Source organism: Oncorhynchus nerka, linkage group LG28 (assembly GCF_034236695.1).
Source record: "Oncorhynchus nerka isolate Pitt River linkage group LG28, Oner_Uvic_2.0, whole genome shotgun sequence".
Classification (NCBI taxonomy): domain Eukaryota; kingdom Metazoa; phylum Chordata; class Actinopteri; order Salmoniformes; family Salmonidae; genus Oncorhynchus; species Oncorhynchus nerka.
Window position 1 is genome coordinate 46508876 of NC_088423.1, and position 27818 is coordinate 46536693.

Below are 27818 nucleotides of genomic sequence, written 5' to 3' on the forward strand. Positions count from 1 at the left end.
AAAAGAGTTTTAAGTCAGATCCAGCATGTGCTCAATCAGGGCTCGGTGTGGAGTGGTATACAGACCTATTCATTCACTTCCCTCAATTAATACTGAACGCTACTTGTTACCACATGACAGTAGAGAAACATAAAATGCATGTTTTTGAATCAGAATCTGAACCTGGCTCATTCCCCACTCTCAACTCAATACCCTTACAGGCCGGAAGAACAAACAAACAACATACAGTTGAAGTCGGAAATTTACATACACTTAGGTTGTAGTCATTAAAACTCGTTTTTCAACCACTCCACAAATTTCTTGTTAACAAACTATAGTTTTGGCATGTCGGTTAGGACATCTACTAAGTCATTTTTCCAACAATTGTTTACAGTCAGATTATTTCACTTATAATTCACTGTATCACAATTCCAGTGGGTCAGAAGTTTACATACACTAAGTTGACTGTGCCTTTAAACAGCTTGGAAAATTCCAGAAAATGATGACGTGTCAGTGTTGTGTGTATAGGTGGCAGGGAAGTCAGGCGCAGGAGAATCAAACTTAGCGGAATGGAGTTGTTTAATAACTTGAAAACAAACCATGAAATACATTAAATAACCATGAAATACAATAAAACAAAGTGGGTAAGAGGACCCGTCACGCACCAATACAAACAACACGAATACTGAACAACCAACAATCTTTGACAAGGACATGAGGGGAAACAGAGGGTTAAATACACAACAGGTAATGAATGGGATTGAAACCAGGTGTGTAGGAAGACAAGACAAAACCAATGGAACATGAAAAATGGATCAATGATTACTAGAAGACCGGTGACGTCGACTGCCGAGCACTGCCCGAACAAGGAGAGGTATCGACATCGGTAGACAACATGGCTTTAGAAGCTTCTGATAGGCTAATTGACATAATTTGAGTCAATTGGAGGTGTACCTGTGGATGTATTTCAAGGCCTACCTTCAGACTCAAACTCATCGTTATGTTTGGAGGAAAAAGGGGGAGGCTTGCAAGCCGATGAACACCATCCCAACAGTGAGGCACGGGGGTGGCAGCATCATGTTGTGGGGGTGCTTTGCTGCAGGAGGGACTGGTGCACTTCACAAAATAGATGGCATCATGAGGAAATTATGTGGATATATTGAAGCAACATCTCCAGACATCAGTCAGGAAGTTAAAGCTTGGTCGCAAATGGGTCTTCCAAATGGACAATGACCCCAAGCCTACTTCCAAAGTTGTGGCAAAATGGCTTAAGGAAAATAAATAATAAATCATTCTCTCTTCTATAATTCTGACATTTCACATTCTTAAAATAAAGTGGTGATCCTAACTGACCTAAGACAGGGAATTTTTATTATGATTAAATGTCAGGAATTGTGAAAAACTGAGCTTCAATGTATTTGGCTAAGGTGTATGTAAACTTCCGACTTCAACTGCATTACCCCCCGTTTTATATGCTTACTTATATAGGTGGCGGTGCATTGTGCCAATCCCTGATATTTATGGCTCTATTCTGTCTGTATAGTTGAAACGTTACATATTGCACGATGGAAATGTCAAGGTAATTCCCGGGTTGACCTTACATATGCAGCGATTACCGTGAATGCAGTCTGCGCTAATGCGGGAACATTAACTGTACATTTCAATCACGCTGTAACGCGAAACTTCTGCGATACGGATGAGGTGAAAACTAGCAAGTGCAAAAGGGAAAAACTATTAGATATGTAAATAGCTCATTACTCACTCTCACAATCAAGTGGAACTCATTCCCTCTCATTTAGGTGATGTTAAGGCTACAACATCTCCCTGCAGCCACATTCAAATCAAAATCTTGGCTAAATACGGAGAAGGGGAGCTCTGCTCAGCACACTCTACACATGTACGGTCGTGGCCAAAAGTTTTGAGAATTATACAATTTTCACAAAGTCTGCTGCCTCAGTTTGTAGGATGTCAATTTCCATATACTCCAGAATGTTATGAAGAGTGATCAGATGAATTGCAATTAATTGCAAAGTCCCTCTTTGCCATGCAAAAAACATTTCCACTGCATTTCAGCCCTGCCACAAAAGGACCAGCTGACATCATGTCAGTGATTCTCTCGTTAACACAGGTGTGAGTGTTGACGAGGACAAGGCTGGAGATCACTCTGTCATGCTGATTGAGTTTGAATAACAGACTGGAAGCTTCAAAAGGAGGGTGGTTTAATCATTGTTCTTCCTCTGTCAATCATGGTTACCTGCAAGGAAAAACGTGCCGTCATCATTGCTTTGCACAAAAAGGGCTTCACAGGCAAGGTTATTGCTGCCAGTAAGATTGCACCTAAATCAACCATTTATCGGATCATCAAGAACTTCAAGAAGAGCGGTTCAATTGTTGTGAAGAAGGCTTCAGGGCGCCCAAGAAAGTCCAGCAAGCGCCAGGACCGTCTCCTAAAGTTGATTCAGCTGCGGGATCGGGGCACCACCAGTACAGGAATGGCAGCAGGCAGGTGTGAGTGCATCTGCACGCACAGTGAGGCGAAGACTTTTGGAGGATGGCTTAGTGTCAAGAAGGGCAGCAAAGAAGCCACTTCTCTCCAGGAAAAACAACAGGGACAGACTGATATTCTGCAAAAGGTACAGGGATTGGACTGCTGAGGACTGGGGTAAAGTCATTTTCTCTGATGAATCCCCTTTTCGATTGTTTGGGGCATCCGGAAAAAAGCTTGTCCGTAGAAGACAAGGTGAACGCTACCATCAGTCCTGTGTCATGCCAACAGTAAAGCATCCCGAGACCATTCATGTGTGGGGTTGCCTCTCAGCCAAGGGAGTGGGCTCATTCACAATGTTGCCTAAGAACACAGCCATGAATAAAGAATGGTACCAACACACCCTCCGAGAGCAACTTCTCCCAATCATCCAGGAACAGTTTGGTGACGAACAATGCCTTTTCCAGCATGATGGAGCACCTTGTCATCAGGCAAAAGTGATAACTAAGTGGCCCGGGGAACAAAACATTGATATTTTGGGTCCATGGCCAGGAAACTCCCCAGACCTTAATCCCAATGAGAACTTGTGGTCAATCCTCAAGAGGCGGGTGGACAAACAAAAACCCACAAATTATGCAAGAATGGGCTGCCATCAGTCAGGATCAGTCAGGTTGTGGCCCAGAAGTTAATTGACAGCATGTCAGGACGGATTGCAGAAGTCTTGAAAAAGAAGGGTCAACACTGCAAATATTGACTCTTTTGCATCAACTTCATGTCATTGTCAATAAAAGCCTTTGACACTTATGACACTTATGACATGTAATTTTGTATTCCATTGTAACATCTGACAAAAATATCCAAAGACACTGAGGCAGCAGACTTTGTGGAAATGAATATTTGTGTCATTCTCAAAACTTTTGGCCATGACTGTAGGTAACAGTCTTTCATGGCATTATTTTCCTCTCCACTTAGATGTGTTTCATTTGTTTTGGTTGGAGAACACAAAGGCAGTGAGAAGGGCAACAACAGACGGAGATGAAATCATTATCATCTATAAAATACTGAAGCGAACTGAATACAGAGAATATTGAAAAGCCTGCTGCGTTAAAATAACAGTATCCCTGTTCAACTTTATTTAAAAGAGCACCCAGGGGACACATTTCAAAGACACTGTATATCCATAACATAAGATAACAGAGGTAAGGATTGGTAATGGTACTATGGTATTGCCGCAATGCATCACTTTTCAGTTTTCCCAGCCGCCACCAGAAAGCTGACCAAGATCCCAGCCAGCGTCGACATGAAGGTCACAAGTGCTCTGCGCCTTCCTAAGGTGATCCCTGTGTGGCGGCTGAACGCCCTCCCAGGACTCTCTACCCAGTCCCTGAAAGCTCTGCTTTCATCCTCACTGCCTGTACTGGACTCCCCACCCCTCCCTACCCTCCCTTAAGGACATTTACATACTCATTAGCCCCCCCCACTGCATTATGTTACATTAGGAGTAGGACTGGGAGGGTGGGGGGCATACTCCAAATTGGGGATGGGGGTCGAAGGGTGGGGGGGGGGTCTGCAGATTACGATTCAGGGGGAACATTATTCAACCACTCTCTCTCTCTCTCATGCAGATTCAGAGCAGGAGAGGGATGAGTACTTCTCTCTGATTGATCCCCACTCTGGGGCAGAATATTGGATGTATCACAGCCAGAGTACTGGTACTGTTCTGCTGAATGGAATAGATGGCAGAGAAGAACAAAGTACACAATGAAAAAGTACCATTGACCCTGATAACAACAGAACACAGCTTTGCTATGATCACAGCATGGTTTCTCCATAACATGTGGGTTTCTGCAGGGCATGGCAGTCTGGCAGAAGCAATTTACAGATCAATCCGCACAGCGGAGACTCCAGTGTTCTGCTCCAACCCTCTCCTCCTCCTCGTCCTCCTCCTCTACCCCATGGCATGGCATGGCAGTGTTGCTGTTATGGCTGCTCTTGATCTATGGCAGGGTGAACTTGAACATGTCACTTCTCATTTCTCCTCCCCAGGAGTTAAAATGTGACGCCCAGAGAGAATCACATCTACTTTAACACTCTTCATAATTGACTCCCCCTCTGTCCCCAGAGAGAGAGAGAGAGAGAGACTCAGACTCCCACAACCCAATCAGAGATCTGGGAGCAGAGCTTTTTTTCTTCTTCTACAAAAACAAACACTTACGTGGCTCAACACCTGGTGGCGACACAAGATGTGATTTCTTCCCCCAAACAGCCGCCGGGGCCCCCAGCACATCTTATCAGCCCATAGCAGCGGGCCGCTGCAGCCCAGGCAATTTAAGCCCTGTAATAAACATAGCAATTCCCCTAGAAATCTCCGGAATGGAGGACGAGGAGAGGGGAAAAAGAGAATGAGGAGTGAAACAAGGAATGATAGCCCAGAAAGGGTGAGCGGTGGGACGTGCAAGTATGGATTTGGCCAAAGTACACTTGAGTGCTTGTGATGGAGGGAGTCTTGTAGCCTAGTTGCCATGTTGAGAATTGGTTGTAAATTGGAAAATGTTAACAGCTCTCGTGTGTCTCATAACAGCAGGTTGCTAGACCAGAGGTGGTGTTGTTGTTGTTGTTGTGTGTATGAGAGTAGAGATGGCCCGGTGGCCATTTGGGCATCTGAGGAATGCTCCACTGACTTTAGCTTCATGCTGTGGAGATAACCGCAGATAGTAATCCCTCAATTCCCAATTACATGTCCACTCATGCCTCCCAATGTCAGAAAGTGTGAAAGGGGGTATTGATTGGCCATCCACCCCACCTCTGTGCCACACTGTGTTCCTTCTCTGCTTCTGTATCAGTGATCAGGGGTCATTTTACAACCCATTCGCAAGCCTAGTTTGTGGTGTCCTTCACTGTATAAACTACACTGCATAAGTAAACAACTCAAACACAACGTTGTCAAATCACCAGGCTCCTTTCCCACTGTTCTTCAAGTTTCAGCCTGTGTTGTGGAATATAATGTTTCTCATTACGCTACGACGTAGCTCTTCAAGTTTCAGCCTGTGTTGTGGAATATAATGTTTCTCATTACGCTACGACGTAGCTCTTCAAGTTTCAGCCTGTGTTGTGGAATATAATGTTTCTCATTACGCTACGACGTAGCTCTTCAAGTTTCAGCCTGTGTTGTGGAATATAATGTTTCTCAGTACGCTACGACGTAGCTCTTCAAGTTTCAGCCTGTGTTGTGGAATATAATGTTTCTCATTACGCTACGACGTAGCTCTTCAAGTTTCAGCCTGTGTTGTGGAATATAATGTTTCTCAGTACGCTACGACGTAGCTCTTCAAGTTTCAGCCTGTGTTGTGGAATATAATGTTTCTCATTACGCTACGACGTAGCTCTTCAAGTTTCAGCCTGTGTTGTGGAATATAATGTTTCTCATTACGCTACGACGTAGCTCTTCAAGTTTCAGCCTGTGTTGTGGAATATAATGTTTCTCATTACGCTACGACGTAGCTCTTCAAGTTTCAGCCTGTGTTGTGGAATATAATGTTTCTCATTACGCTACGACGTAGCTCTTCAAGTTTCAGCCTGTGTTGTGGAATATAATGTTTCTCATTACGCTACGACGTAGCTCTTCAAGTAAGATATTGTCAAGTTTCACTTGTTTAAGAACCTTAGGGTTTGTACCTACCGAAATTGTGCCACCCACCGCTTGTATTTCCCGCCCACACTTTTCCATAAACTCCTCAGAATAGTGCAGATTTCTAGGCCAATGAAAACGTTCTTCCTCTGGGATGTCCCAATTGTCTAGGATTCTATATGAAACCTTCATCAAGCTACAACATTTCCATAACAAACGATGGTCAATCTATTTATCTTTTACCCTAGATGCAGAGGGGAGTAGCCATGGTTACTGTACAAAACTCGAGTCAGTACAGCCACGCTGAAAAACATGGACCGTAGACGCATCTCAAATTTACTTCAAACTTGGGTATTTTATGGGGGTTTGAAATAAAACACAGATTAATACTTTGGCAAATGAAGATAATGAGAAGTTTATATATTTTTTAAAACATCGTTCAAATCTATTTCAAGTACTCTGAAATGTAAGGTCATTTTTGAGAGACTATTGAGAGAACAACATGCTCATAAAATAAGCATCTACTATGTTTGATTGAGTCAAATGGCCCAATGATGTAAGAGGGTTAGGACTTCATAGCTAGATGTATGTGTCATCTAGTGTTTCATAGCTGAAAATTACCACCACATTATACGGTAATAACTTCTATAGCCTTTTGAGGCAGACTCTCTAAAGTTAAGTAGTGCCCTCAGGATGGTAATAAAACAAGTGTTCTTTGTTAATATGTCTGTTTGGAAACATTTATTAAAATAATACTGGCTAAATCAAACATGCCACAACCAAACATCCCTAAATGTGAGGAAAGGAAAAACTTAAATGTGAGGAATCGGTAATAGAGATAAGGCTTTGTCAAGGAGTTCATTTAATGCAGTGTTTCTTAATCATGGTCCTGGGTACCCAAAGGGTCCACATTTGAGTTTTTTCCCTAGCACCAGACAACTGATTCCACCAATCAAAGGTTTGATGATGAGTTGATTAGTGGAATCAGGTGTGTAGTGCTAGGGCAAAAACTCTAATTAGCAGGACCAGGATTATGAAACACTGATTTAATAAACTACAAAGAATATCTCAAATTAAACAAATAATGTAGCTGATTTTGTCGTTTATGTAAATTCAAATCTGTAAAGAAGTCATTTAATATTTTGTCTTACACACATAGAAAATAAGATATAAAAATACATTATAAACTTAGAACAATGGCTGCAAATAGACATACTGTTTTCTCATAGGCAATAATTTGGGTATGGTTACACACAATTCATGGAGTAAATGCTAACAGAATCAGTTGCGTTTGACAGCATGGAGTCCTGTAACACGCTTGATTTGCACACTCAGAAAAAAACACCAGATCAAGAATAATGCTGTCAAAATAGCATATAAAAACCTCTGATAATAGCATAACATGCATGTTATTAAGGGATGGGATTGCCATGCTTTATTGGCTATGATATGTTTTCACTCACAACCAATAAAACCATTCGTTTGCCACCATTCTTTTATCACCAATAACAATTTATTGTAAAATAATCGTCTTAATTCAAAGTCAATCCATTAACGTAAATAATAATACGATTACTAATAACAATGATAATAATAAGTATGGCAATAATCATAATCATAATAATGATTGAGAATACATACTAATTCATCATTTATAACTGATAATAATAATATGCAATTGCACTACAGAACAAAGTCTGAAACAGAATACTGAGACTGAAACTAAACGGTACACACATTAAGACACAATCTGAGACACAGAGACTCTCCATAAACCACTAGAGGCCATTCTGTTGCATAGTAAATAAAGAAGGGGATGTGGAGCAATGTTTTGGTGTAGACTGGGAAGTACACACAGGCTTTACAGTCAACCACCTAGTTACCACAATCACATAAACCCTTCACCTAGAACTACCACAGATGCCGAGTCAGCAGATGTCTGGTCACTGAGACTACCGACCCAATACTCCTCTATAGTAAATCAGGAGGGGGAAAAAAAAGACAAGTCCTCATCTCATGTGATGGGTGTTAGAGAACTACATCATGGTCGAGAGCTCAGCTGGGATGTCTATGCCAATGACAACTCCTACATAAGGCCAGTCCAGAACAGCACGTATAACAGTGAAACACAGTCTATTTATAAAGAACCACAGACCCTCCACTCAAAGAAAGGTAAAGACATGCTCGACTATCTGGAGAATGTCAAGAAAAACCCTTGGGACTGTCCTGGCATGAGTAGCTACTACTACTGGATATAATAATTGGGCGACTCTGAGCTGAGGCCCTCATCAACAGACAAAGACATAATACTATTTGTCCATTTAGGACATTGATAGGACTGTGTAGACACTGACTCGGACAGTATTGGTATACTCAGTGCCGGCTCTATCATTTTGAGGGCCCTAAGAGAGATTTGGTTGGGGGAGGCCCCCCCACCAAGCGGGCACATTTTTTTTGTGGCCCCCCCTCTTGATGACGGAGAGACAAATGTACGTTCTAAAGTAAATGTCCTGCAATTCTACACATTTTGCCATGGGGTGTAGAGAAAATTCTGCAGTTTTAAAGCAAGTTTTCTACAGTTCTACAGATTTTGCTATGGGGCGGAGAGAATTTTTTTTCAATTTCATAACACATTTCAGGCAACAAGATTTATTTTTATTTTTACAGTTTTAAAGCTAATTTCCTGCAATTCTACCAATTTTACCATGGTGTAGAGAGAAATTGTTGCAGTTTTAAAGCTCATTTCCTGCAATTCTACATATTTTGCCCATATTAATCCAATGAGTCCCACGGCGACGCTGGCACGAGTTGGACTTCTTATGTTGCTTATGCCTGGAGCCGGCCCTGGGTATACTACTGATATTACTACTCGATGGAGCACAGGAGGCTGCTGAGGGGAGGATGGCTCATAATAATGTCTAGAATGGAGTAAATGGAATGGCATCAAACACATGGAAACCACAGGAGGTTGGCGGCACCTTAATTGGGGAGAGCAGGCTTGCGGTAATGATTGGAGCGGAATAAGTGGAATGGGATCAAATACACCAAACCCACGGTGTCCAGGTGTTTGATGCCATTCCATTTGTTCGGTTCCAGCCATTATTATGAGCCGTTCTCCCCTCAGCAGTCTCCTGTGATTGAAACCATGTGTTTGATGTGTTCGATACCATTCAATTCCAGCCATAACTATGAACCCATCCTCCCCAATTAAGTTGCCACCGGCCTTCTGTGCTATGGAGCCACCAAAAAGTACTCTTGTGTACCTACGGAAAGGGACCTACTGTGTCTGTCTAGTGTAACAACAAGGCTGAGGTGACTGACTCCGTCTCAGGGCATCTCTCAGTGGCTGACAGACTGTGTGTACTGACTTGTCCTGCAGCTTAAAGGCTGATGACACATTCAGATATCAGAAACCATATGAGTAAAATAAGGCACTTTGTCGTTTTTTTTACACTTCAGTTAAATCCTCAACCCCGAATTAAAATGAAAGGTTGTTTTGGTCTTCACTCTCCATCCACAGAAAGAAAACAGGATAGTTTTCATGACATAAAGGGTTTCATTACAAATTTCTCTTTACAATAGTCGAAGGTATAAAAGACTATGTTTTTGAAAAATAGATTTTTTTTCTTTCCCATGAGCACCCATGTGTAATAAAAGTGTCTATTTTCTTCACATTGGTGCTCTCCCCCATTTTTACACATGTATCTACAATTTCAATACATTTGTACAGCAGATAGGCAAGCATGGCTTTTACATCCTCAAAGAAACAGTTGACAGAAAGAAATGTCTTTATGGCAGAAAAACAACAACGACAATGCCAGGTAACGGGCCAGGTACTCTCCCTTCTATAGTCTTGAAACTCTCTGTTGGACCCCAGGGACTAGATGAAATCAGATGACGTGTTAACTGGCGATAGCCGACACCCGACACAGTGGATGTTTTGTCGGTGTCGGAGGTGTAACTGCATTGCAGCTGTCAAATTGGTGAGCAGCTGCTCTTGATCACTGTCACAAAGCCACACCCATCCCACTCGCGTTAGGAAGTGCCGAAGAAGAAAGTGTAGGCTACATAGAAATAATGACGCCAAATCATTAAATGAAATAATGAGAATTTCTAGGTGTAGATTACATCTCATATTCCAGTGATTGAACTTGTGATCAAGGCTGCATGGAATTTCTCTTAATGTGACTCTGTGCAGCCAATGGTAATGTCCGCTTTGGGTATAATGCCAGGAACCACTTGTGGATTTGACAGCTCTAACGCAGTTTCACCTCTGACACACAGCCAAAACAACCACTATGCAGATTGTCTGATTGAATAGAGCCCCTATTCTCTCTTCAAGTCCTGCTTAAATGAAACCCCCTCAGTCTTCATGTCATAAAAGACCCAGGACTTCATAGTCAGTGAAGAGAGATGAGTCATCAGTTGGCAGGGGTAGATAGAGAGAGAGAGGGAGATATATATATATATATATATATATTTATATATTTATATATATATATATATATATATATAGAGAGAGAGAGAGAGAGAGAGAGAGAGAGAGGTGGCAGGACTCACCACGCTGCTATACATTCATAGTCAGCTCAGTTACCATGACAGTGGGAAGGTCACCTGGGCGATGTGGCAGGTCCAGGGGGTACGGTGATTTTGGGCGGTCAGGGAGTGGAGGTTTGCATCCTTCTTGATCTTCCGGAGGCGACCAACGGGGCGTTACCAGGGTGTTTTAGAGTGTGGTGTGTTTGGGGGTTGCTTGGCGGGGACTCGGTCAGGGAGGATAAGAGGGGGCATATCAGACCTTATTGCTTAACAATGATTCAGTGCAGGTCTAGAGCCAGTATCTGTCCCCCTAATAAGCAGACTGGGCAGGCAGGAGGGGGCTGCCAAGCCATTGTAGTGTGTCCATTAGTCAGGTGATGAGAAGCTGTGCCTTGACTGACTGTAACAAGCCAAGGCTGCTTTTTTTCCCTTCTACCAAAGAACTGATGTGCGGGCAATGGCCAGGTCATCATTGGTTGAAGATTTCAGAAGGTCAGAAGGTCAGGGGTTAGTTGCCAGTGGCGGCTGGGGGTGTTAAGAAACAAACAAACAGAAAAGAGAGACAAATTATAAAGGAGAGAAACAAAAATGAAAGGAAAGAAAAAAGATAGAGGAGATTAGTCTCAGCTAGCGACAGCAGGATGACAACATGGCTTAACTAATCAGAGCTATACCATGCACCCATTCAATCCACCATGCAATTACGCCACAACTGCGACCGACCAATCTACACGTGACACCATATGTTTCCATATGCTCTGTCAGAAATGAAAACAATTCATGCATCCTTCTGTTTGTTTAGATAAAAGGACAATTCATATGATGGGTTGATTGAATCCAAGAGTTCAGCAAGAGCTACTCATCTATATCCTTACAATGTGGTAAAGTCATGAAAGCATGATTTTACATAACGTGAAAGACAGTCCCGTCCCTTCAGCTCACGTGTTAAAAAGGAGGGAATTAAAAAAGACAATTACAGTAGTTCTAAATGGTTAGTAGCAGTCAAGTAAACGGACAGTAAATCAGAGGGAAAGATCCAAACGAGATGGAGGAAGGTATAGTCGTGGACAACAGTCAGTAAAGTTATTGTTACCTGACTGCTAATAAGTATTAGAGCACTTCAGAGGTTCAAGAGTTAAGCAGCTAGTAGTGGTGGAAGTGAATATGAATAAGTCTCATTGTTTGGGAATTAATTCATTTAGAGAGGTTACAGTGAGAAATTCAAGAAGTCCGCTGTGGAAAAAAATCATTTTAGGCCAAAACGGTGTTTGTCATTTAAAAAAATTAAAACTCAATATCATTTTTTTTATTGCCTTTTCAAAGTATGTTTTCTATTTACAACAAGCATGAAAATCTTTGCTTTAATGATACAAAGCAACACTACATGGTATTTTCTAAAATAGCACACTAGCCATGAAACGTTAAGCTGTGAGCATGCCAAAGCCATCACTTCAGCCAGTGCCCTCAGCTTAGGAGACAATATACAATTCACTTGCATATAAACACTGAAAAGGTCCTGTCTTTTGTTTAAAGCCCTAAAATATATTCAAAAATAGAGGACATTTTCTAAAGTGGTGCTATAAAGCTGCTATGATGGATATTTGTCTTTCCTACAAATAGCCCTATAGGATAATCCTTGCTATTTCTGACATTTCATATACATTCCTGCTTTATATTTTATATATATATTTATATATATATTTCAAGAAGCCACAAGTAAATACTATTTTCTTTGCAACAACAAAACATTTAAAGAAGCTTTACAGTAAAACATTTTTTTTTTTTTTTAATTCTCAAGTGGAACATTTCTGGTAAATGCATTCACACTCTGGCAATTTCTCATCCAAAATGGACCCTAGAGTTCTCTGTCCACTCCACAGTGGTCCGTTTAAGACGTATGCAGCTTAGATCATATGTTTCATTTCATCGTCTGAGGTTCTGCCATTCTGACTGCAGCAGAGGAGATGAAGAATGCTTTTGACTTTAAAAAAAATAATAATTCAGTGCAAAATAAGATTTGTGCTGTAGTCTCTCTTTTCAAATGAAGCAACAATCAAACAGATGTAAAGAAAAGAAGAAAGGCTTCTTTACCAGATTGACAAAATATTGTAAATCTTACTGTATTAAGAGTTTAAGAACTGTATCGTTGAGAGCTGTTGTAAAATGCTTTCTAATGCACTGTAAAGTGTCCAGAGGAAAATCTAAATAGGATATACTGTATACAGTGCCTTCAGAACGTATTCAAACCCTTTTACATTTCACAGATTTTGTTGTGTTATAAAGTGGGATTAAATGGATTTAATTGAAAAAAAGATTGTCAATGATCTACACAAAATACTCTGTAATGTCAAAGTGGAAGATTTTTTATTTATTAATGGGAAATAAAAGAGTAATATATCTTGATTAGATAAGTATTCAACCCCCCCCAGTGCAATACAAGTTAGAGTCAGCGATTACAGCTTAGAGTTTCTGGGTAAGAGTATTTTTCTCTAAGAGCTTTGGACACCTGGATTGTACAATATTTTCTCATTATTCTTAAATAATGTGTCAAGCTCTGTCAAGATACCACCAGAGCATTTTGCCAGCAGCATACCAACCTGCATCCCACCGCTGGCTTTAACCAGCAGCATACCACCCTGCATCCCACCGCTGGCTTTAACCAGCAGCATACCACCCTGCATCCCACCGCTGGCTTTAACCAGCAGCATACCACCCTGCATCCCACCGCTGGCTTTAACCAGCAGCATACCACCCTGCATCCCACCGCTGGCTTTAAAAAGCAGCATGCATACCACCCTGCATCCCACCGCTGGCTTTAACCAGCAGCATACCACCCTGCATCCCACAGCTGGCTTTAACCAGCAGCATACCACCCTGCATCCCACCGCTGGCTTGCCTCAAAAGCTAAGAAAGGTTGGTCCGGGTCAGTCCCTAGATAGGACACCAGATGCTGCTGGAAGTGGTGTAGGACTCTGTCCTCTTGTCCCCCCCCCCCCCCAAAAAATATCCCAATAACACAAGGCAGTGATTGGGGACATTGCCCTGTGTAGTGTGCTGTCATTCATCCCCCTTCTCTCCCCTAAACCTATTCCCCAGGTCGTTGCTGTAAATGAGACCGTGTTCTCAGTCAACTTACCGGGTTTAAATAAATAAATAAAAAGACGGTCATTGATCATTGTTAGACAGCCATTTTCAAGTCTTGCCATAGATGTTCAAGCCGATTTAAGTCAAAAATTGAACTATGCCAGTCAGGAACATTCAATGTCATCTTGGTAAGCAACAGTGTATATTTGGCCTTGTGTTTTAGGTTATTGTCCTGCTGAAAGGTGAATTTGTCTCCCAGTGTCTGGTGGAAAGCAGGCTGAACCAGGTTTTCCTCTAGGATTTTGTCTATGCTTAGCTGTATTCCATTTATTTTTATCCTATAAAACTCCCTCGTTCTTGCCGATGACAAGCATACCCATAACATGATGCAGCCAACATCATTCTTCAAAATATGAAGAGTGGTACACAGCGATGTGTTAGGTTAGATTTGCCTCAAACATAATGCTTTGTATTCAGGAAAAAACGTGTATTTCTTTGCCACATTTTTTGCACTATTACTTTAGCGCCTGCCTTATTGCAAACAGGATGTATGTTTTGGAATATTTTTTTCCTACAGGCTTCCTTCTTTCCACTCTGTCATTTATGTTAGTAATACAATGTTGTTGATCCATCGTCAGTTATTTCCCATCACAGCCATTAAACTCTGTAACTGTTGTAAAATCACCATTAGCCTCATGGTGAAATCACTGAGCGGTTTCCTTCTTCTCCGGAACTGATTTAAGAAGGGGGCCTGTATCTTTGCAGTGATTGGGTGTATTGATACACCATCAAATGTGTACAATTAATTACTGCACCATGCTCAAAGTGATATTCAATGTCTGTTTTTTTTACCCATCTACCAATAGGTGCCCTTCTTTGCGAAACATAGAAAAACCTCCATGGTCTTTGTGGTTGAATCTGTGCTTGAAATTCACTGCTTGACTGAGGGACCTTAAAGATAATTGTATGTGTGGGGTAGAGAGATGGGGTAGTCATTTAAAAATCACGTTAAACACTATTATTGCACACATAGTCCATGCAACTTATGTGACTTGTTAAGCATATTATTACTAGGCTTACTAGGCAAAAGGGTTGAATACCTACTGACTCAAGACTTAAGCTTTTCATTTTTAATTTGTAAACATTTCTAAAAACAATTCCACCTCGACATTATGGGGTATTGTCTACATCACTGACACAACCTCTCAACTTAATTCATTTTAAATTCAGTTTGTGAATACTTTCTGAAGGCACTGTAAATCTCTAGACCCCAATTGACATACTCATTTGATAGTGTATTTACTATTTTGAGACCGTTCAACAGCTTTGCCAATATGAGCTGATGAAAAGGCCCACATCTCAGACGCCATCTTAGCTTCCTCCCTGCTTCCACCAGTCAGCCTGCCTCTTACACACAGGCTTGACCGGTTGGCCTGCACTCAATGCCCCCTGCCTCATGGTTCAACCCCCCAAACCGCACTGATACGTCAATCATATTACGTTGTGTTACCGTAATGTTTGAATAAACCAAAGTTTTAATGGTGTAAAACTGTTCATCAGAGTGTGGGAGCCAAACGTATGAAGAGGTCGATTGAATACAGGCTTTTGTGCAATTTCATCGGATGTTGGTTTGTCATTCAATTTGTCAGTAACCTATCCGTTACCATTATTATCATGTATTATCATTATGGATTAAGGTTTGACCTTTTAGTAATAATACCCTTTGTATAATATGCACTTCTTAAGTAACTCCATATTACAGTTATTTTTATATTAATTTATTTGTTTTAGGGCAGATTTGAGCTATCAAGTTTTCAGAGGCAATTCACAGACAGCGCTACAGTGCCGAAACCTGAATATCCTTAGACCCAGTTTTCATATACTGTTAATTATATATGTTAATTGTTCCACATCATCTAGCAGCAAAAAAAAAAAGGTGATTCGTGAATTGGACTTATTTAAACAGTATTACAATTGAATCAATTTCACTGGGTTTTCAACTTCAACGTATGTACTAAAATGTAGGTTGATTTATCCAAAAAATGTCTGCATGTAGGCAGTTTTTCAATTGGCATTTGCATCCTATTTTCTGGCACATTGCAAACACTCGCTTGATTGGGTACAAGGAATGATCTGTAGTGAAATGTGATGATACACAGTGTGGGTGTATGTACAAGGCACACTTGGTGTATTAAGCACCATGGGTATAAGGATAAAACAGAGAAAAGTCACTGATAGAGAACAGACCCCGTAAATTCTTTGTTGCTCGCGTAATTTGACAAATGGTTTCTTCTCTGGTTTACTACCTCGGTTATTCTCAGTATTCAGTGAGAGTATTACAAGGTCTGTATGGACTTCGAGAAGAAGGTGTGACGCATGTGGACTTTAGAGAGCGAAAGCTCTGACTGTTGTGTTTGTTTACCTTCTCTGCAGAATAAAACCATTTCCAGTCTATAGCCTACCACGTGTCCATCCCTCTTTTCTTATGACGCCGTTGTTGAGACTTAAAAAAAATACTGTAGTAAAAATGGGGAGATGAAAAAATATATATATGACATGACAGGTTTACACTTCTGTGTTGTCCTTGACAATACAACGGGTCAGATTCTCAAAACATGAATTTCCTCAAACAAATAAATACAAATGGACATCATTTATCGATTAAAACGCTACATTATCCACGTAAGAAGCTGAAGACTTAAGTGCATTTGAAATAAAATTGCAACCTCCTCGTTGAACGGAGGGAGGAAACTAAAATACAGGTCATTTGATCTTCTTTTTTTAATAAAGGGGTATCGGCCATTATTTGTCATCGACATCATGTCAGATTCATAAAGTCATCGAAATAATAGAGTGGAGTAGTTTTTTTTTTTTTTTAAATGCAGGTGTGTATGTTTGTGTCTCTACCTAGATAGCAAAAGCATCATTCGGCTACTGTGTTGTGGTCACTAGTTCTCAGAATCACTTTGTACAGCCTTCCACGTACGCACTCTGAGAACAAATGTATTCCAAATAAATGTTTCTCAGAGGCCACGACGAGGAAGGGTGCGCAGTATGTTGCATCACATCACAAACCGGAACGACTAGCTGAACAATTTGTACATGTTGCAAAACAGATCAGGACCAACAGTGAGCAGGCATTGGCAATAAAAACACAAATGCATAAGAGCTAAACTAACCTCGGTCTGCGGTCACTATCCTTTGGTAAGGATGGACCCGCAGTTCGTGCCTTCGAACCTTAGTAGTCACTGCACCTGCTCGGATTGCAACAACATGACCAAAACAAGGATTAGGTCATTTCCTCCTTCGCCGTTTCCATCAAGTCAATTCGTCATATCGTCAAGGTTTATACGACCAAACACGTAACACAATTAGGAAAAAATCTTTAGAAATACATGTTAAGGCACAAATTATACTCATATACTTCATCGTAACAAGGAGAAATCTTGGACATAGTAGCATTTGTGACTATGGAGTAACCTTGACTGTAAGGATCCATTGTTTTCTTGAGTCCTTGTTACAAATTTGCAGAAATTAGGCATTTATGCACACACACACACACACACACACACACACACACACACACACACACACACACACACACACACACACACACACACACACACACACACACACACACACACACACAGAGGGGAGCTTTACTAGTCACATAATCTCAGGTTGAGCATCTCTTCAGTTATTCGTTTTAAATATAATACTGATCACTCACTCTCTGGTTAAAGCCCAGAGATGAAAGCTTTTAGGCACATTTGCAGTAGTAAAAAAAAATGAACATCTCTTATAAAATAAAAAATAAAAAGAATAGGTAGAAAAAAAGGCAATGAATTAAGTGATTAGTAAAGCGTGACAGTATTGTATAGATTTTCAATCCCAGACATAGCAGTCAGTGGAACAGTCGCATACCGTAGGTCTGCGAAAATATACTTATATGAATGTGTGTACAGGATGCACATACACACTCACACATAATGCATGGCGTTAAGGCCCGTGCCTCTTCGGGGAGGTTTGGCCGGTGTAAACATCAGTAGTGAGGGAGCCTGCCAGTCTGTCTGTCTTTCTATCTGTCTGTCTGTCTGTCTGCCTGTCTGTGTCTGTCTGCCTGTCTGCCTGTCTGTCTGTCTGTCTGTCTGTCTGTCTGTCTGTCTGTCTGTCTGTCTGTCTGTCTGTCTGTCTGTCTGTCTGTCTGTCTGTCTGTCTGTCTGTCTGTCTGTCTGTCTGTCTGCCTGCCTGCCTGCCTGTCTGCCTGCCTGTCTGTCTGCCTGTCTGTCTGTCTGCCTGTCTGTCTGCCCGGCTCTTGGTTCATTACACTCAAGGCAGCTGTGAAACAAAAGCACATGTGTGTCAACACTCAGATCGGATGAGGGGCTCAGTAAGGATCCGTGAAACTCTTTTAGCCTTTCGTGGGGAAAGCCACACCTATTGAATAAAGGAAGGGAACGGTGAATTAGTGCCAGGAGTTCCTGTCCTTTGAGAAGCAACACACTACCAGGCCCCTATTCCCGAAGCCATTTTAGGACACTCCGTTTGAGTCAATGCAAAAATGCGTTATACAAAAGGGCTATGTTGTTCACTCACTGACTGTCGTTTGGGCTACACTTGAGCTGAAAGTCTCATTCTGTGAATATTTTTCATGAGAGTGAAGTTAAGACTGTCAGTGTCGGGACAGAATGTCCTAAAATCCCTTTGTGAATAAAGCCTGTGAAGCCTAGACACTTTAACTGCAGGTGCCCCATCGCCAACACACACCATCTCCTCCATTGGCTCCGCAAGCCCTCTCTGTCGACCCCCTCTGACCCCTCACCGTCCTCATGTTACCCCTCAGGACGCCCCCAAGCCACACCCAGAGAGAGGGGGGCGCCCCCAAGGGGGGTCTGCAGCAAGGTGGAGCTCAGTTCTCCCTCATCATCATACACAAATATATCATCATCATCAGGACAGGAAATCAAAAAGGGTTGATCAGTAACACACACGTCACTTTGAACAGACATTAAAAGAGGAAGGGCCGAGGCTTCCCCTTGTGGCTTGTGGTTGCTCAGAGAGGGCCAATCCTCAACCAGTCCAGCGTGTGGTGGCGGGGAGGGAGGAGGGAGATGAGGAGGTGGGTGTGTGTTGTTTGAGGGGGTGGAGGGAAAGAGGGAGGGAAGGGACGTTTCTTTAAAAGGGAGGCCGGTTGCAGGGCTCTCCTCGCTGCACAGTGATGGGAAAGTGACAGGTCTGAAACCCCAGGTAGAGGGGCAGCTCTTCGGCCTTTGAGGACGCTGTATAGGTCACACAAGAGAGAGAGACAGGGTGAAATCTTCACTGGGCTCCGCCGCTCCTCGACCACCCACCCCTTCACAGTAACACCCCCACCCACCCAGCCTCACTCACCCAACCCCCGCCCCAACCCAGAATCCCCTCTCCCCTCTCCCTTCACCCAGACACAGTTGGAGGCTTGGTCCACTGCATTAGGCAAAACTCTGGCTACTAATGGCTGACACCCTGGCTGTCTGGAATGTGCTCAACCCAATTGGACACGCTGCTGTTGACCTTTTGGTGCATTGGTAACAGTTCAGATTTACAATGTGCCTTTGGGTACAGTCTGTCTTAATGGAGTCAAGTCGCGTTTGTAATATGATATTTTCTAAAGTGGCTTTTTTCAAAGCCATAGGGCTGCGTGTGTATGCAGGGACTGGGAGAGAGGAGGGTAAGGACCCTTTTCCGAATGAAACCGCTCCCTCTTATAAATCACAGAGCCAGTAGAGCTCTTAACTTCCAGTTCATTTATGCACACATTTCTTAAAGGGCTTTTTAGAGGAGAGAATTGTCTCATGATAGTGAAAAGAAAGATGCAGTAAAGAGCTGGAATGTTTTTTTTCTCTTTCTGTTGCTGACCCCTCTCTTTCAGTGGTATCTCCTGGGAGGCTGGGGCGGGCGAGGGCGAGAGACGGGGGAGTGTGGTATTATTCTGAGGGGGGGTCGTCACAAAAGTGTGAATGGGGGCGGGCCGTATTTAGGAGGAGTGGCGCAGGATCAGCGTGGGGGCGGGATTCCACTGGCCATGGGGGTGGTGGTGTTGGTGGGGGCTGCGGGGCAATCGCAGGGGCACGCATGCTTACCTAACACCCCGCTGGAGTCGATGGGGTACTCCAGGATGGAGGTGGCAGGGGCCAGCGTGTAGGGGTAATCGTACGGCGACGCGTATATGAGGCCCGACTCGGGACCCTGGGTCATGACGCCCGGGTGGGGCGAGCCGTTGGGCATGCAGGTCTGGATCTGTCGGATCAGGGGCATTAGGGTGGGGCCGGCCGGGGTGGAAGTGCGCAGGGCGTTCTGGGGCATGGGGGCGGGGCCGGCGATGATGCGGGGCGCCTGGGCGTTCGCTGCAAGAGAGAAGGCAAGGGCAGCTGGAGTGAGCAGGAAAACACGGGAGAAGAGGTGGAGGAGGAGGAAGAGGGAGGGGTGTGGAGAGACCAGAGGGGGAGGAGAGGTGGAGGAGGAGGAAGAGGGAGGGGTGTGTGGAGAGACCAGAGGGGGAGGAGAGGTGGAGGAGGAGGAAGAGGGAGGGGTGTGGAGAGACCAGAGGGGGAGGAGAGGTGGAGGAGGAGGAAGAGGGAGGGGTGTGTGGAGAGACCAGAGGGGAGGAGAGGAGGAGGAAGAGGGAGGGGTGTGTGGAGAGACCAGAGGGGAGGAGAGGTGGAGGAGGAGGAAGAGGGAGGGGTGTGTGGAGAGACCAGAGGGGGAGGAGAGGTGGAGGAGGAGGAAGAGGGAGGGGTGTGTGGAGAGACCAGAGGGGGAGGAGAGGTGGAGGAGGAGGAAGAGGGAGGGGTGTGTGGAGAGACCAGAGGGGGAAGAGAGGTGGAGGAGGAGGAAGAGGGAGGGGTGTGTGGAGAGACCAGAGGGGGAGGAGAGGTGGAGAGAAGTGGAAGAAAAAGGAGGATACAAAACACAAGTTAGCATCTATCACACATATCATAGGACACACTCAATAAATATCAGATAAGTCAGGAACCGGAGAAAAAGCTACATAAACAAACTGTTCGACAGACTGGCCTTGCTTAGCTTCCACTACACAGCATTTAGCACAATATAAGAGAGGTCTTCAAGGATTGCCTCCATGCATCTCTAGCACAGAGTTTGATTCGGGCACAACAGTGCTGGCTGGGATCTGTTCAGCACAAACACCATGCGATTGGAATGAGGCACGCATCTCCCTCAGCGACACAAAATGGACGCCCAGTCAGAGCTAGACCTCTCTTCCTCCTTCAAAAGAACTTGACCGAGTGCCACCCAATAGGACAGCAGGGAAACCAAAGTAACCAAAGAAACAACGAAAAATGCACTGAGGGGAACGCTGAACGTGGCAAGCCAAAAGCACACTCTGTTCAATTCATGGCACCGCACAACGCTCCTGGGCTTGTCGTGAGCGAAAAGGAGCAGTTTGAATTACACTGCTCCCGGACACACAAAGGGCTGTTCTACCGTGTCAGTCAGTGCCCCCCCTAGGGATAGGGGCGCGGTGATGTCATCCTTACGTGACTTGATGTTGGCGTCTCGGTAGGTGCCGTTGAGGATGGCCAGCTCCATCAGCTGCATCTTCTTCAGGCTGTCCTCTCCCTCCGCCTGGAGCACAGAGACACAGGAACAGTCACACAGAGACACAGGAACAGTCGCACAGAGACACAGGAACAGTCGCACAGAGACACAGGAACAGTCGCACAGAGACACAGGAACAGTCGCACAGAGACACAGGAACAGTCGCACAGAGACACAGGAACAGTCGCACAGAGACACAGGAACAGTCACACAGAGACACAGGAACAGTTGCACAGAGACACAGGAACAGTCGCACAGAGACACAGGAACAGTCGCACAGAGACACAGGAACAGTCGCACAGAGACACAGGAACAGTCGCACAGAGACACAGGAACAGTCGCACAGAGACACAGGAACAGTCGCACAGAGACACAGGAACAGTCGCACAGAGACACAAGAACAGTCGCACAGAGACACAGGAACAGTCGCACAGAGACACAGGAACAGTCACACAGAGACACAGGAACAGTCACACAGAGAGCGGAATATGTTGAACGGCGACTCACGTCTGCACACATACCGTAAGACTTGGAGCACAGACACACTGTATGATTGTCTCACATCAGTACACACACCACACCGCACGCACGCACGCACACACACACACACACACACACACACACACACACAGAATCCAAATCGACAAAGCAACCAAATGGCATCCGATCCTGCCAGACACCGAAAGACACATACACAAACGTTCCTACCAATTATCAGCAATTATTTACTAAAGCGATTTGGTTGGCAGTTTGAAAAGATCCAGCACGAGCCCATATCTAGATTCAGTAGCAGCAGGGTATCCAATCTGCCACCGCATCTTTGATATTTACTTCAGCCCTTAATCGGCTCATCTGCCAGAGTAACGAATGGGAGGAGAAACACTTTGTTCATCAGTCAAACTTTTCCACATCACTGGGATGATTCATCTCCACGCCTAGAGCAACAATGCGTTTTGAAAACGTAACGCAACGAGACAGAACTTGATCACAGCTTTGATTTGGGGAAAAGCGGTAAAGATGAGAAGATGAGGGGGTGGGGAAAAGCAGTAAATATGAGAAGACGAGGGGGCGGGGTAAAGCAGTAAAGATGAGAAGATGAGGGGGCGGGGTAAAGCAGTAAAGATGAGAAGACGAGGGGCGGGGTAAAGCAGTAAAGATGAGAAGACGAGGGGGCGGGGAAAAGCAGTAAAGATGAGAAGATGAGGGGCGGGGTAAAGCAGTAAAGATGAGAAGATGAGGGGCGGGGTAAAGCAGTAAAGATGAGAAGATGAGGGGGCGGGGAAAAGCGGTAAAGATGAGAAGACGAGGGGGCGGGGTAAAGCAGTAAAGATGAGAAGACGAGGGGCGGGGAAAAGCAGTAAAGATGAGAAGATGAGGGGGCGGGGTAAAGCAGTAAAGATGAGAAGATGAGGGGGCGGGGTAAAGCAGTAAAGATGAGAAGATGAGGGGGCGGGGAAAAAGCGGTAAAGATGAGAAGACGAGGGGGCGGGGAAAAGCGGTAAAGGTGAGAAGACGAGGGGCGGGGAAAGCGGTAAAGATGAGAAGACGAGGGGCGGGGAAAAGCAGTAAAGATGAGAAGACGAGGGTGCGGGGAAAAGCGGTAAAGGTGAGAAGACGAGGGGGCGGGGAAAAGCGGTAAAGATGAGAAGACGAGGGTGCGGGGAAAAGCAGTAAAGATGAGGAGACGAGGGGGCGGGGAAAAGCAGTAAAGATGAGAAGACGAGGGGCGGGGAAAAGCAGTAAAGATGAGAAGACGAGGGGCGGGGTAAAGCAGTAAAGATGAGAAGACGAGGGGGCGGGGTAAAGCAGTAAAGATGAGAAGACGAGGGGCGGGGTAAAACAGTAAAGATGAGAAGATGAGGGGCGGGGTAAAGCAGTAAAGAGGAGAAGACGAGGGGGCGGGGAAAAGCGGTAAAGATGAGAAGACGAGGGGGCGGGGAAAAGCACTAAAGATGAGAAGACGAGGGAGCGGGGAAAAGCGGTAAAGATGAGAAGACGAGGGGGCGGGGAAAAGGCATTGACCTGACGTGTGCGTGTGCGTCGTCTACGGAATCACAGTGAACGTACTTTTAGAAAACACTCTGAGCCAAGCCTTCAGGAGCCAAAAACAAAACGCACAAAGGGCTCCTGTATCTACTGTAAACATCAATACTTTTTAATAAGTGAAGACTGCAGTGATTAATAGCCTATGAAGAGAAGGCACTGCAGGAATAAATCCCTCTGACTCTGTATTGAGTCAACAGTCTACTGTCGTTCCAGAGGAGGCTGGTATATAAGATCTGTGATGGAATGAATTATAACGGTATCAAACACATCAAACATATGGAAAACCCCGTTTGACTCCTTGCCATTCATCCCATTCCAGCCGTTACAATGAGCCCGTCCTCCTATAGCTCCGCCCCACCAGCCTCCTTTGTCTAGTTCTGTCCTTGAGTGGTACTGTTATGTTCAATTCTCTTTGAGCAGCAGCGTAGCATTGATATAATGTGTGTGTGTTTTTGGGAGTGTTTAAGGACAATACAGTGTCGTCCTCTGCACATTCCTCTCCGATTATACGGTAGGGAGCTGTGGAGGCTTTTCGATCTTGGACAATGGACACCAATGGATGACTCTTGGTCTGTTTGCTTTCTAGTCTGCCTTCAGCTTGCAGTTGTTGGCCTGGGCCAGTGAGTGGTGCTGTGCTGTCACTCATATCAGTGAGTCCAGTAGGGCTATCTTAACACCTCCACTGTTACAGTCTGTATACTGCTGTGATGTGGTTCTGGTCAGGGATGCACGTGTGAGAGTCTGCTGCCCGTGATTGCTTGGCCCTCTACTTTAGCTGTCAGTGTCAATGGCAGTAGTCCACGAGTCATGTTCTCACATGAACCTCTGTGTGTCTCTTGTTAAAATCTCCCAGCTAGGAATATCACAGGAGGTTGGTGGCACCTTAATTGGGGAGTACAGGTTCATGGTAATGGCTGGAGTGGAATCTGTGGAATGGTTTCAAACACATCAAACACATGGTAGCTTTTGCTCTTCTCCACCTCCACCTCTGCTGTGACAGTGTTGCCGTGGGCCCTTCCCGCTCCCACAGCTAAATGCTGCCAAGCACAGACACAGCAAGGGCCACTCTCTCTCTCTCTGCACAACTCCCACAGTAGCACAATTCAGCAGCCGGCCACAGATGCTGGAGCGTGTGTTTTTCCAGTGTGTGTGTGTCTTACATTTTTTTGATTGTGTGCGCTAGCGTGAGTACCCATTTGTGTTTACATGGGTTCTATTTCCAGGTGGCGCAAGTGTCAAACGCACGTTCTGCAATTGACCTGTCTAGCATCAGCAGGCGCTGAGTTGGGAGAGGTGGCAATATTTTAGGTGGGTCTTTTTTAAAAACAAGCACAAAAGTGACAATTTCATGCAGCGCTAATGGGAGGTTTTATAGGACCCATCCAAAGCAGGTCTTATCAGTAACACAGTTGGTAATGGAGTGGATTCTGGGTGCAGAAGCAGAGCTTATCCAGCCATGACGCATAGTGCCCATGGAAGGAGAGATGTGCCTTTTGTACCAGTAAATCTCGTATTTAGAACCCCCCCCATTTAGTTTAATTTGATTAAAACCGAAGCATAGTCTTTTTTATCCTGGCCATTGTCCAAGTAGCCTATGAATAAAGGGGTTTTAAATAGTCTACTGAGAGTGACTTGAAATATTGGAGTTTTTTTTTTGCCCTCATGCTTTTTCATTATTCACAATTCACATACCTGCCTACTTCATTTCTCTTGTTCAAGTAGGCTAATCCATCCCCATTTTCAAAGAGCGCCCCTCGTCTGATTACCAAAGACGGGCTCCTCTAAACTATTCAGTCCTCTAACAATTCCATATCAACTGCACATGTTCTGGAGAATGTGCCTCGCACAAAAGGCAACGGTATAATTGACAGGAGCCTAGTATTTTGTATAGATGTGCGAATGTTATGCATAAAGACATCTAGAGGCCTGAATGTGCACGTAATGCCAACGAACGAGAGAAGTGATTTTTTGATATCATGCTTCTGACCCCGCCCTATTTCGACAGACAGTTTGTTTTTCATTTCATTTGATTAAAAACCAAACCTCCCCGCCACTGAATGTTTGTTTTTGTGTGTTTGGCTCGTGAGACTGCTTTGAAACAAATATGATTCACCAACAGAATCCTGTTTCCATTGATCATTCTTGAGATGTTTCTATAGCTTGATTGGAGTCCACCTGTGGTAAATTCAATTGATTAGACATGATTTGGAAAGGCACACATCTGTATATATTAGGTCCCATAGTTGACAGTGCACATCAGGGAAAAAAACAAGCCATGAGGTCGAAGGAGATAGGATTTCGTTGAGGCACAGAACTGGGGAAGGGTACCTAAAATGTCTGCAGCATTGAAGGTCCCCAAGAACACAGTAACCTCCATCATTCTTAAATGGAACCACCAAGACTCTTCCTAGAGCCTGCTGCCTGGCCAAACTGAGCAATCGGGGGGAAGGGCCTTGGTCAGGGACGTGACAAAGACCCCGATGATCACTCTGACAGAGCTCTAGAGTTCCTCTGTGGAGATGGGAGAACCTTCCAGAAGGACAACCATCTCTGCAGCACTCCACCAATCAGGCCTTAGTAAAAGGCACATGTAAAAGGCACATGATAGCTAGCTAGCTTGGAGTTTGCCAAAAGGCACCTAAAGAAACAAGATTCTCTGGTCTGCTGAAACCAAGACTGAACTCTTTGGTCTGAATGACAATCATCACGTCTGGAGGAAACATGGCACCATTCCTACAGTGAAGCATGGTGGTGGCAGCATTATTTGGGGATGTCTTTCAGCAGCAGGGACTGGAAGACTAGTCAGGGTAGAGGCAAAGATGAACGGAGCAAAGTACAGCGAGATGAAAACCTGCTGCAGATAACTCAGGACTTCAGACTGGGGTGAAGGTCCACCTTCCAACAGGACAACAACCCTAAGCACACAAACAAGACAATGCTGTAGTGGCTTCGGGACATGTCTCTGAATGTCCTTGAGTGTCCCAGCCAGAGCCCGTACTTGAACCCGATCGAACATCTCTGGAGAGGCCTGAAAATAGCTGTGCGGCAACGCTCACCATCCAATCTGACAGAGCTTGAGAGGATCTGAAGAGAAGAATGGGAGAAACTCCCCAAATACAGGTGTGACAAGCTTGTGCTTCAACAAATACTGAGTAAAGGGTCTGAATACTTATGTAAATGTGATATTTCAGCTTTTTATTTATAATACATTTGTACGAATGAAAATAAACTGTTTTTGCTTTGTCATTATGGGATGTTGTATTTACATTGATGAGGGAAAAAACAAAACAATTTAGACATTTTAGAATGAGGCTGTAACGCAACGAAATGAGGAAAAAGTCAAGTGGTCTGAATACTTTCTGAGTGCACTGTATTTCCATATTGAAGCCATTCAATTAGGCTTCTTACAATGTTGACTACAAACATGTTCAACATATTTAGCAAAGATGGGCTAGGCCTACATACATTTTGTTATTTAGTTTCTGTAGGCTATATAACAAACTAGGCTATTACGGAGTAACATTCAAATAGGAGTACATACAATGACGTAAATAAACAACTTGAAGCAACCAAATGTTTTATGCTATGGAGCACATGCTGATTGGCCAGTGAGGGGTCAAGCATTGACACACCTACAACTTGTTTATTCATCAAAACCCAGCCCTTTCACGCCACCGCCAGCCACTGTGCCCATAATTCCGGTTGTCAAATTATACAAAAATATTTCTGACACACCATTGAGTTAGGTTTGCTAAAATAGAGCCCAATGTATGTGTGTGTATGTCTATTTTTGTGTGTGTGTTTAGATGTGTGCTTTTACAGTTCACACTTGCTTAGTTTCTGGTAAATTGCAGCAAACATCAATAAGGTCGATTTCCGTCAAAATCCAATTGCTCCAGACGATAAACCCTTTGAATCTGCTTCTTGGTTTTTCATTATTCCTTCCTATCTGTCCCTATCGGCACCTGCAGCGAGCCTACAGTCTGGAGTGCCATGTATTCTCCAATTTGACGGGAGTTTAGAACCCAGGAATTCAGCCTAGCCGTGCAACAGTGTGCTCCTAGCAGTGACCTCTTAACCCCTTTCAAACAGATCCCTCGTGTCTTTGATTTTCCCTCTTTAGTTAAGACTGATTTATGCTAAATGCAGATGCCATTTCCAGTAGATTTGGTCCTCGTCAGCTGTTTGGAGTGGTGAATGCATGTTCAAATGGGATTCAGTCTACATTGGGAAAAGCATGTCAGAAAAATAAAATAGATGATGCAGAGAAGATTCAATCTTCCTGCCTGGTTCTGATGTTCAAGAGAGATACAACTCTCGCGTGTCATGCATAACTGAACCTTAATTCCTGGTTTAGTGGAGGGAATATTGCAAATGGTGTACTGTATGTGCTTTACGGTCAAAACTCCCCAAACAACTATCCCCATATCTACTGAACAGAACACAATGACAAGATGAAAA

At 44.0% G+C, this 27818-nt stretch overlaps 1 protein-coding gene across 1 annotated transcript in view; it reads right to left on the bottom strand.

Annotated features, from left to right (window-relative positions):
* Nucleotides 1-17086: 17086 nt before the first annotated feature.
* LOC115113315 (protein quaking-B-like) overlaps nucleotides 17087-27818 on the bottom strand; it is a 102885-nt gene continuing 92153 nt past the window's right edge. Inside the window, exons 5-7 of the mRNA XM_065012854.1 lie at nucleotides 21251-21338; nucleotides 19835-20122; nucleotides 17087-18994 (exon numbers count right to left, since the gene is read on the bottom strand). Of these exons, the coding sequence (XP_064868926.1) occupies nucleotides 18891-18994; nucleotides 19835-20122; nucleotides 21251-21338 (480 nt within the window). The 3' untranslated portion in view covers nucleotides 17087-18890. The remainder of the gene's footprint in view (nucleotides 18995-19834; nucleotides 20123-21250; nucleotides 21339-27818) is intronic.